This window comes from Austrofundulus limnaeus, unplaced genomic scaffold, assembly GCF_001266775.1.
Source record: "Austrofundulus limnaeus strain Quisiro unplaced genomic scaffold, Austrofundulus_limnaeus-1.0 Scaffold9, whole genome shotgun sequence".
NCBI lineage: Eukaryota > Metazoa > Chordata > Actinopteri > Cyprinodontiformes > Rivulidae > Austrofundulus > Austrofundulus limnaeus.
The window spans coordinates 546,749-558,533 of record NW_013952411.1 but is presented as its reverse complement, the minus strand read 5'-3'; the positions used below and the strand labels follow the sequence as shown (position 1 = coordinate 558,533).

The following is an 11,785-nucleotide window of genomic DNA, read 5'->3' as shown; positions in this document are numbered from 1 at the left end:
TTATAAAATATTTTTGTTTCTCTCTCCTCTTCATGTCAGAAGGAAACGTCTGCACTGAAAAGTGAAAATTGCCTGTGAAGTGCCTGTTAATTCAGCCACATTAAATAGACTCTAATGGCACTCCTGAGCTTCAGGCAGGAGCACTGAGCCGTACCACCGACCCTTTCATTTTGTCAGCAGGGAACAAAAAAACATAATATTAAAATAAAATAATAATAAAAGGTAAATAGAAAATAAATCTTAAAATGGCGAAACACACAAGATGAGGTATTTCATTGCAATTAAAATCGTATTTTTGCCTACTTATAGGGGTAAAAATAATGTTTCCAGGCTTAGCCATGTGATGATAGCAATGATTAAATCCCATTAGGCCCTGCATTAGAAATAGATGTATTGTCCCCTTTAAAAAAAACTATATCTGCTTTTTTGTCCATTTCTTCCTTCAGCTTTTCAGAGGAGAAAAATAAATCTGTTCATTTGATCTGAGCAATGATTCGTCTAATGGTCCAAGGCAAGGGTTAAACTGGGATGTGGGGCTGATGCTCCCCTCCTCCTCCTCCTCCTCCTCCTCTCCCAGATTGCTGCTTTGGAGCCTTTTTTTTAGACCCCCACCATACCACCAGCAGCCTCCCAGGCTGGAAGCTCTTGATAAGGCAGTAATTCTCCATATCTGTCACCATCCAGCCGCCTCGCCTCGCTTAGCGCCCGTCTGTACCCACATTTTAACCAGCATCTTTTCACTCAATTAGATCCACAGGCCGGTCTGCCATGAATTTCGACGTCTCATTAATCTGAAAGGCCTGATGATAAAACGGTGGCACCCAGTGGAGGATGCTGCTCGCTGTTGTTTCTGCACATCTACTGAAATATTACGAGTTTTTTTGAACTAATAAATTGTTTTTTCTTGAATAAAATCAGGTTACGATGCCTGGTATGGAGTGGCACATGGTTGTACRAGAAAACTGGGGATGAAGATATGTGGTAAGTTGCCTTTTCTGTCAAAGCATCGTTTTTTCAGTGGAGGGTGGGGGTGGGCTGGTAGTGACTTTCAACTCTTATGCAGAATACCATCAGACTAGCAGTGCATGTTATCTTAGAATATAAGACATTTTAAACAATATGCTGTGTGTTTTGGACAGTCAGTGGTAATAAAGGTAATACAATTACAATCACTAGTTGTAAAGGAAATAAAATCTGTACACAAACAGAACAGTGCTGCTTTACATTCTGAATTTATTTATATTAAAATAATACTGTAATTCAAAAATATGCAGCACTGATTAAATCTTTTTTTTATTACTTAAATTGTTTTTAATGTTTGTTTTTATGCATTTTATCAGACACCCGTCTGGGGTGCTGCAACACCCTCCGCAGCCCTAGTTCCCTCATCCTCGATTCTTCTAAAATTGTTATAAATGCCATGTTTTTTAGATTGTTGGCCTTGGCTATTTTATTTATCAGCACATAATTATAAAAGAAATAAGGAAAATAGTTTATTATTGATGTTATTTATTTACTAGGCTGTGCTGTTTTGTTATTTTTGTAAACCTGGAAAAGAGGTGTAGGCTRAAAAACAAGTTTAATTAAATTTTTTCTTCATTTTATTTTTCGCGTGAGGGAGTAAATATAAAAAGGAGAAAATTATTTCTCTCTCCATAATTTCCACTTTCAGAGTCTGTTTCAGGCTCGTTCTGTCCAACCAAGGACGGACCTGACACCCACCGTAATGGTGAATGTCACGCGCCACTGCGCAGCGCAGTTTGCGGCTGTTTTTCCATTAAGGGCCGGTTAATTACACCCGAGTGTTAAACTGCTAAACACAATGAAACTAAATGTCCTTATCAGAGGAAGAAAACGGGCAGGTTTTACATCCCAGGAGCCTTTCTCAYGTGTTCAGTTTGATTTAGAGGAATTTTCTCATAACCGCGGCCTTCTGTCTGAAATGCGCTTTTACGCTCGGAGCTCTAATCTGCTTTTGAGCTCTTTTAAAGTGGAACTAATAATAATGATAAGAAGAGGAATTTACAGCCGCTGGACGTGACAGCCATTTGAGTTCGGTGATGTCACCGCGGGTCCCCTGCAGCCTATAAATAGGAGCGGATGAAGCAGAGCAGCCGGTCCGCACAGACCAAAGAGCCACACAGAAGGATGAGTTCAGTGCTGGGTGATGTTCGGGACGCATACTAACCATCCTCTGGACTTCCCTCCCCCCGTGTACCCAACCAGGGTTCCTGCAGAAGAACAACGATCTGGAGGAAAGGAGCGGGATCGTGAGTTCCTTCAAGGAGCGCGCGGCCAAAAACCTGCTGTCCTCCTGCGACAACAGCGGAGGAGACGCGCGCTTCAGACGCACAGAGATCGACTTCTCCAACCTGTATGCCCGAGGTAAGAGGAGGGAAACCTGCTTTTATTACAGAGATGATGCAGCTCTGGGTTGTTGCATTTGATGGAAAACCAAAGAAATTCAAAATAAATATTGTGTGGATATTTTTGGAGTTGTGCAAAAAAAAAAAGACCTCCTTAAGCCATCTGATGGCAAATTCTTTTGCATTTTGATAAAAAAAAAGTTACAAATGAAAACACAAGATTTTAGAATTGAATTTTACAAAACAATGACTGATGCGTTTTATTGGACTAAAAAAGCTAAAGAAAATCAAAAGGCTATTATTTGAATAAACGTTACCTGCCTTCTTTCATTCGAAGTTTTTAAACAAAAATCTTTTTCAACCTGTGAAATCTTGAAGCACATATTGGAGATAACTCTCAGCTACTACCTCACCAAGGTTTATTTCAATATCTGTGAAACTGACAAAGTCAGAGGCATCTTTGTGTTTTTTAATACTGATTTGCTGTGGCAGCCATCTGGAATCAGGTTGGTTCCAAAAGTTAATTGTTAATCCAATGATTAGTTTCAAGTCTGATCAGTGGAGATATTTTGCTAACAAACTAACAAACAAACTAGCACAGAAAAACAGAGATTTGCATGATCGAAAGACGGAAAAAAATCAGACCAAACTAAGCAAAAAGAAAATGAGATTTACTAACTTGTTTTGCAGATCTGTTACCTGCTAAAAATGGAGAGGAGCCCACCATGCAGTTCCTGATGGAGGTCGTGGAAATCCTCACCAGCTACATCAAGAAGACCTTTGACAGAACCACCAAGGTCCTGGACTTCCACCACCCCCACCAGCTGCTGGAGGGCATGGAGGGCTTCAACCTGGAGCTCCCGGACCAGCCCGATTCTCTGGAGCAGATCCTGGTGGACTGCAGGGACACCCTGAAGTATGGCGTGAGGACAGGTGGGACTCCCTGCTCTGATCCATGACTCTTGTTAGCCCTTAGACTCTGGTTAATTGTGCTGTTTTGTGGTGTCTTCAACAACATCAGGCCACCCCAGGTTCTTCAACCAGCTGTCCACGGGGTTAGACATCGTGGGACTGGCGGGAGAGTGGCTCACGTCTACATCCAACACTAACATGTGAGTGCAGTTAAATCACAACGTTTCTGCTCCCATTTGCTTCTCAATGGTCCATGAAGAGGAGAGGCTGGAGGAATACTTACAGTGATGTACAGTTATCACTATCTTTAGCTAAAAATACAGAAAAAAATGCTGCCGACTGTCAATCAAGGACAGAAATAAAGAGTCCAAACGAGGATGTTTGTACAGCGACACCCCCTCAGTGTTGTCAATATGCTAGGTGGGATGTAATTCAGCCCCGCAGGCTGGCGAACTAAATTGCATATTGATTAACATTCACAGTTTACGAGGGGTCTTTGTTTCACGTGATGCGAGTTCCTGTGACGTAACAAAGTCAAGAAGGGAAAACGAGCTTTGTGATGTGAGCAGCCATAGGCCTGCTTGATTTTACATTWAAAAAAAATTGAACTCAGTTGAAGATGAAGCCTCTGTATTTAGCTACATATAAAGAAACAAATCTTTAAAATCAAATCTGGTGTAGTATGGAGAAATAAAGAAAAGGATTAGTAGAGTTGTAGCCATTTAAACCTTCTAAGTTGTCACATTTGTGAAAGACTCCCAGCTACCACCACACTATATTTTAGTTCAACATCTGGAAAATTGACCAATTACAGCCAATTTTCTGTTTTCTAAAGTCAGCTGGCTGTGGCATCTGTCTTGAAGGAGATTGACTCCAAAAGCTAATCAGAGGTGAACATTCAGTGATTATTTCCAGGAAGTTTCATGAAAATGCGTTCAGTTGTTCAAAATATGTTTTGCCAACAGACAATCTGTTTTCTCTCAGAAGGTTTATTGCGACTTATTCTCAGCTACTACCACAAAAAATATGAGATCAGTAAGTGTAATATTAGTTGAGTTAAAGCCATGTTTGTGTTTTTAAGGTCAGTTACTTGTGGCAGCCATCTTGAACTGGGTTGACAAAAGACGAGCAGCGTTCAATATACACTGCATGGACTAAAAAAAAAGCCACACACTAATATTTCGTTGGACTGCCTTTAATGTTGATTACAGCGTGCATTCGCTGTGGTAAGCTTCTGCAATGTCACAAGATTTTTTTCCATCCAGTGTTGCATTATTTTTTCACCAAGATCTTGCATTGATGATGGTAGAGTCTGACCGCTGCACAAAGTCTTCTCCAGCACATCCCAAAGATTCTCAATAAACTCTAGAGTCAATTCATGTGAAAATAATGTCTCATGCTCCCTGAACCACTCTTTCACAATTCCAACCCAATGAATCCTGGCATTGTTATCTTGGAATATGGCCGTGCCATCAGGGAAGACACAATACATTGATGGAATAACCTCATTCAGTATATTCAGGTGGTCAGCTGACCTCGTTCTTTGAGCACATATTGCTGAAACCAGACCTGAACAACTGCAGCAGGCTCGTACCTATTTACTTATTGAAATCCAGTTGGCGACTTTCTTTTTGGCCAGGCAGTGTAAATACTTTATGTAAGAATTAGGAGTTTAACAGAGAGTGTCAAACTCAGTCTTCCTCAAAATGATTAAAGGCTGCATTGGTCCAACCTTTAATTGTTTGACCATATTAAGAAAAAGGCATTTTCTTCACAAACTGGATCTGTTTTTAGATTTGTACTTGCCTACTGAGTAAATAACATCATGAAGGGGCCTTTTCCTGCTATTTTTATGAGCTTGTTAGAAAAAGGTGGTATTTACTGAGTAGGCAAGAGCGAACCAAAACACAGATTCAGATTTTAGACTTGAGCATTTACATTGCAATGAATAAGGCCATGCACCCCCTTTCAGCTGGACCAAATATGGATCTCAGTCTCGAGGTATTTGGCCCAGAACAAGGAAATCATGTCATTCCACAACCTTCTGACCAAACAATTCCCTCTGGGGTAAAATATGTCCCTGAAATGGAAGCCCACTAAATCCTTTGTGTTTGCAAAAAAAGTTGAAGAACTTGAAAGAATCCATCATTTTATGTGTTTAGAAAAGACTGATAAATCAAACAATCTACTACAATTGTGGTAAAAAAAAATGAAATATTTGGACTTTGCAAATTTAGGATACTAGCATTCTGTTTTTTCTTTTTTTGTCAGTAAATAAAAAAGAGGATATCCATTTGGTCCTGAAAGTCCACATTATCCATCAATCAAAAACTTATTAAAGGCTTATTGACAAAAAGCAGGGAGTGTCTGTGCAAACACCCAGTGGATACCACACCATTTACTTAAACATTTTTATTGTGGTTAATAATCTAGGAGAATCAAATAACTTTCTCATTAATTCCCTTTAAAAAGTTGTTTGTTGCACGTAATGATTTCATCGGAGCTTAATCAGGTATTTTACCAGTGCATTACTTGTTTGTTATAATCCATATATAATAATAAAATTGGACTTTACTGTAATTTACTGTCTGGAAAACAAATGCATCCTATCTTCCTATAACTGGTAACTAAATCTTTTTTATGACTGTCAGAACAGCTTCTCGTTCACGGCAAAAATTTCAGAAAATAAAGTTGAGGTTTCCCGAGGTTATCGGCTCTGGATGCTCTGCTGATCGTTAACTCACACAGACTCCAGCTGCTCTGGTCATCAGCTTTCCATCAGTTTTACAACCTGTCACCTTTAATAAACCTCACTGTGGATGGCTCGGACCTGAGGGATGCCGMTTCCACTCTAATTTATCTTTATTAATTAGTCCATCAACCTTAATTATCCCTGGTAGATATTGACTGACACTAATAGAGCGACAGTCACATCCAGGTCTTACAGAATCCAGTGATGGAAGACGCATTGGCTTGAATGAAGCAGTTAAAACTAATGTGTGAAATCTGTGAGGAGGCGACGGGCTTGTTTATGTTTGTTCTGCACATTTCTGTTTGAGCTTATGCTAAAGATATACAGCAAGCACTAGTTCACTGTCTGTCTGGTCTCACCAATACAACATTTTGGTGCGCTAGTTCAACAAACACTCTTACTAGGAAAACCGTTGCCAACTACTGGCGCTTCTGCCCAACCAGTCGGTGCAAACGTCATGATAGTCAGCAATTATGTTACACTAGTACCCTAAAAGTCCCACTGCACCAGTTCACCAGAGCCTTGGCAGTTAATAAGTAATCCCCTAACTTATTAATAGTGAAAAGTGCACATAAATGTCAGGAAATCAATTAGTGCCCCTAAAATATTGACTAGATAACTAGTAACGCCAAATTTAATTGAACTATTCGACTTGTGCAACTACATTAGAATTTACTAGTTAACTTGTAATTCCCATTAGTCTCACTAACTGAGTAGTTGAAGCTGCACCTAAAATGTCAGTGAACTAATGTGCCTAAAATGTTAACTGCCTACATGCCCCAGAATGCCGTGCAGTTCTGGATCAGAGTTCAGTGAAGTTATCAGCGTTTTATCTGCCAGATTAAATATTGTTAGTGAATTATTACCCAACTATAACTAGTAACATTAAATTTATTTGCATTATTCGAATAACACACCTAAATTAGACTTTACTATTTAATTTGTACTGGCCAATATTCTCACTAGCCGACTATTGCTACCACTACTACTAGAACTAGCGCACCTGAAATGTCAACTAGTGAACTAGTGTGCCTAAAATGTAGATTCGTTAACTAAGATGCTAAAGTCAAATTTATTTACACTAGTTATATTACTAGTTAAGTAGTATAATTCAAAGTGCTCACTGGATAATTGAAAATATTTGATCTTACTATTTAACTAGTGCCTCTAAATGTCAAGTAGTGCACCTAAAATGTTGATGATTTTTTTTAAAACAAAGCAAATTCAATATTCAAAACAAAATACAAATGACTAATAAAATAAAATGAAAGGCAGCAGAAAGAAAAAAAAATCGTGTAATATCTGCACCTTTTTCCACCAAAAGAAATTCAAACAATAATAATAAAAAACAGAAAAAAATAATAAAAATCAAATCTTAAATAACTAGAGTGCTTAAAGATGTCAGTAAGTTGACTTATATTCCAAAAAGTTAACTAAAGTTTTGCTATCAAATTTGAACACTTTGACAGCCATTATTGACTACTAGGAAAAATCTTTTTTTTACTAGTAAACCTGTAGAGATTTCTTAAACCTTAGTAGTTGTTGACTGCTTTTGTTAGTGGTTATAGTAAAGAGTTTTTGTTGAGCCAGAGCACCAAAATGTTTACCTTGTGCAGTCACAAACTAGCAGGCGGAAATGAGACTTGGTATGAAATATATAGAATAAATAAATACACAAAGGGCTTGCCATATWGCCCTGAAGCRCACAGCAATGCCCTGAAATCTTCTGATTCATTTGCTGGCTCTGCATGACTGGACAACGTACTTCTGTAATTAGAAGAATATCTGTGTGGAAAAGATGGATGAGTCTCTCCGTTCGGTAAAACCAAACAGTCTACTGTGATGCAGAGCGGCTTCAGTATGCTTGGATTATTTGCTTATATAATACAAGAAGATAAAATAAATTTATGGCACCTGCAACAGGCTTGTTTTGGGAACATAACYGCAGGTCGTTATCATCGGTTCTGCACAGTTTTAATTAAAGGATGACTTTAAAAGCATCTTGTTCAGTTTTAGTGGGTCTCAGAAAAGTTGGCACTGTTGGGAAATGCTAACTCGTGTTGGTTATGAACATTTCTTGAAGGGATGCATTTCTCCTGCCACTTTGCATGCTGGAGTTTTTAACAAAGACCTTGTGAAATCCTTTAGACCTCAGAGTATGCATGACTCTCAACTACTACACCAAGTCTGTGGTAAATATTAGTAAAACTGTGTATGTTGTAAAAATTTCCATGGGTAATTATCTATGGAAGCCAGTTTAAATCAGTTGTAGATGTTCATTCAATAGTTTCTGAGAGCTTCATTGTAATCTGTCCACTGGTTGCTGACAGACAGAAACATTTGAGCGTGCAAGTAGTGGTGGATTATAAATGTTAGAAAGTTAATAAAACCTGACTGAAAGCTACGTCAGGACCCCACAGTCGAATATTTTTATTTTCATTTTTCTGTTCCAGGTTTACCTATGAGATCGCCCCTGTTTTTGTGCTGATGGAGCAGCTGACGCTCAAAAAGATGAGAGAGATCGTTGGCTGGCCAAACGGAGAGGGCGATGGGATATTTTCTCCAGGTAAAAACAAGCAGCTGAACAAAGCCCGTCACTCATCTCYATTTCATTAGATGTGTGCTTTTCAGCAAGGATTTATGATTCCCTGTGATAAAACAATGCATCTAAATATTCAGATATAATTATTTATGCAGAAAAGCATAATATGCTGCAAACAGATGATGGCAAAACCAATTTAAATAGCTGGTTTTAATGATAGCTGTTGATTTATGGAAAACTAAAGAATTAATTAAAGGGCTCATGAAAACTGAGAATATGATAAGTGGAGCAAACATTGAATGAAGGATGAAGCAGAGGGCTGGGACAGTAAACAGGAAACACATGGACAGAAAATTAAACAAAGACACATCAGCGTCAAACAGGAAACCAGAAAAAAACTAAAGCTGAGACATGAGAGAAGCACGTCATTAAAAGAAGTTGCACCAAGAAGACTCTCATTAAAACAGTTCAAAATAGCAGTCAAAAACCAAAATAATTTAACATAATATTTAAATAAAGTCTTGTTTTGGAAAAAGGCCTATTTAAAAGTTAATAATTAATATATTTCAGTTTGTTTTTAACCTGCTGAATGCATAGGCCCATAATTAAATAATTTATTTAGTCTGTTTTATAGATTTTAAACATAAATATGAGCTTTTCTTCAATAAAATGTTTAACAAAGAGATGACTCAATCTAAACTAAACCCACTAAACCCAAATTTGGGCATGAGTTGGGACACATCTCTCTATCAGGACTTTTTGCTATATTTTCCTGGAACACAGACATCAGTTCTTACAGGAATATTTTCTCAACATTGTGTGAGAACAGCTATTTCCACTCAGATAATCCTTAATCTACCAAATAAACATACATCCCTTCAATAACACTTCCCAGAAATAATACAGGTTGTCAAACATATGTTGATCCAAACTTTATTGTGCAGGAGTCACAGAGAGATGAGGTCATCATGGCAAAGAAAAGAAAAACAGTTACAGTCAGTCAGTGAGAGTTCAGAAGCAAGAACAAAAAATAAATAAAGTGCAAAACAAAAGATTACTGAAAATCACACAAGATGTAGTTTAGGTATTTGAAAATAAGAGCAAAATTACGATTTAAAACGTAAATAAAAGTTTCATGTAACTACAGGGATAAGTAGCACTTTTGTCTGTGCAGGGTAAACTACACTGTTCTTTTTATCCCACCTTTACTGTTTTCTTCAGGAGGAGCCATTTCCAACATGTACAGCGTGATGGTCGCCAGATACAAGGTCTTCCCTGAAGTCAAGACCAAAGGCATGGGAGCCGCTCCGAGGCTGGTGCTCTTCACCTCTGAGCTCGTTAGTCCAACATTTACATAAATCTTAACAATCCGCCACCCCACACCTTTTTTTGTTTGTTTGTTTCTGGTGGATAAAACCGACTCTTGTGACTGATGATGTTCTGTTTCTGCAGAGCCACTATTCAATCAAGAAAGCGAGTGCAACTCTGGGTTTTGGAACAGAGAACCTGATCCTTTTAAAAACAGATGAGAGGTTTGTTTTTATAACCTGCTGTGCACACTCAGAAACTGACATTTTTAAATGACATATGGCTTTTTTTTTCCAGAGGRCGAGTCATTCCTGCTTATTTGGAGGCCAAAATAATCGAGGCCAAGCAAAAGGTAAAAAAAAAAAAGTCTGATGACTTATTTATTTCCCACAATTCATTTCTTCCTACACTCAGAAATACTCATCTAAGCTGTAAGACTCGCTTTAAGTAAAATAAATGTCCAAGGTGCTGAAGCAGCAAAAGMAAACCCTCCTTTCACTTTACATCTGATGGTCTAAATCTCCTCTCGTGAAAGTAATTTCTAAAAAAGCAAAGTGCAGATTAAAAAAGAAAGAAGGAAACACAATTTTCCCTCCAGCGACAAAGAAGCATGCAGAAAGAACGAAAAGAAGACAAAACTACCAGAACTGAGACCAGATTTTTTTGTACCTTTTTAATCTTTGTCATGCTTTCGGCCTGCAGGGTTATGTCCCCATGTATGTGAACGCCACCGCAGGCACCACCGTGTACGGAGCCTTCGACCCCATCAACGACATAGCAGACATCTGTGAAAAGTACAAGATTTGGCTTCACGTGGACGTAAGAAAAGCCTCTCCTATGAACACGRATTTACATTTCTGCTCCACGTGTAGCGATTAAAGCAGCGTGTTGTGTTTGTGTTTGTGCAGGCTGCGTGGGGAGGGGGTTTGCTGATGTCCAAGAAACACAGATACAAATTAAAYGGAGTAGAAAGGTAAGGAGCAAAATGTGGGATCAAGTTTATCATTTTAAATGTACAACTCCAACCATAAAGCAACATAGTGTGGAACAATTCCAACGAATAGCCACAAATAAATGGGTAATTCTAATCACAACAAATCAAAAATTGATTCACAATCCACAAAATCYATTAGGGTGCATGTGTCAAATTCAAGGCCCGTGGGCCAAATCTGGTCCTCGTTACCATAGTATACATCTCCAAAGGTAATGCTTGAAATGTGAAAGAGTTTGATAGTTTCTCTTTTAGTCTCTGTATTCAGTGCAGTTTTCTCATGACAGCTGGCCAACTTTCAAACCAGGAAAAGTAAGTTAGAATTTTTCAGGAATCGTTGGTTTTGATGTGGAAAGAGCAAAAAAATCAACTTTAATTATGTTTTCCTGTATTCTTCTCTTTATTAAAAGTCAAATAATTGGATTTTTAATGAGGTTTTTTTTTAACTGATTTGCTGGATTGTGATAAAATCTGTCTCTAAGAAATAATAAATGAAAAAGTTCTTGATAAGGCGTAAATATAAACGCTATGTCTCTAAATTCGATCCTTTTTTTTTTCTTTATCGGTTATGTTATGCATAATGCTAATTCTAAATGCTACATAAAACACCATTTGAAAAAGGTTAATTGCTTTTCTATAGGAATAGTTGGTGAAATTACTTTTTTTAAATTAATATTGTTGAAGTTTTGAATTTTGGACCTCTTGTGTTACTGTGTTTGACATCCCTACATTAGGGTAATGATGGAAAATTTGCATGGGTTTTAAAAATGAGCAGATTTCACCATAACAAAAATCAACATGATGACTCATAGTTCCCCATCCTGATCGTCATGACAAAGCAAAACAAGCTCTCAAAATTAGTTTCTTTCCTCGCAAAGAAAAATATGCTAAAGGTTGTTCAAATATATATATAT

General features: G+C 37.9%; 1 protein-coding gene across 1 annotated transcript in view; it reads left to right on the top strand.

Moving 5' to 3' along the window:
- Positions 1 to 918: 918 nt before the first annotated feature.
- Positions 919 to 11,785, top strand: part of LOC106512811 (glutamate decarboxylase 1) — a gene marked incomplete at its 5' end in the record, with an annotated part of 14,152 nt that continues 3,285 nt past the window's right edge. The window contains 10 exon segments of the mRNA XM_014001343.1: positions 919 to 981; positions 2,227 to 2,385; positions 3,057 to 3,299; positions 3,388 to 3,478; positions 8,484 to 8,596; positions 9,794 to 9,909; positions 10,025 to 10,104; positions 10,178 to 10,232; positions 10,583 to 10,699; positions 10,789 to 10,853. Of these exon segments, the coding sequence (XP_013856797.1) occupies positions 919 to 981; positions 2,227 to 2,385; positions 3,057 to 3,299; positions 3,388 to 3,478; positions 8,484 to 8,596; positions 9,794 to 9,909; positions 10,025 to 10,104; positions 10,178 to 10,232; positions 10,583 to 10,699; positions 10,789 to 10,853 (1,102 nt within the window).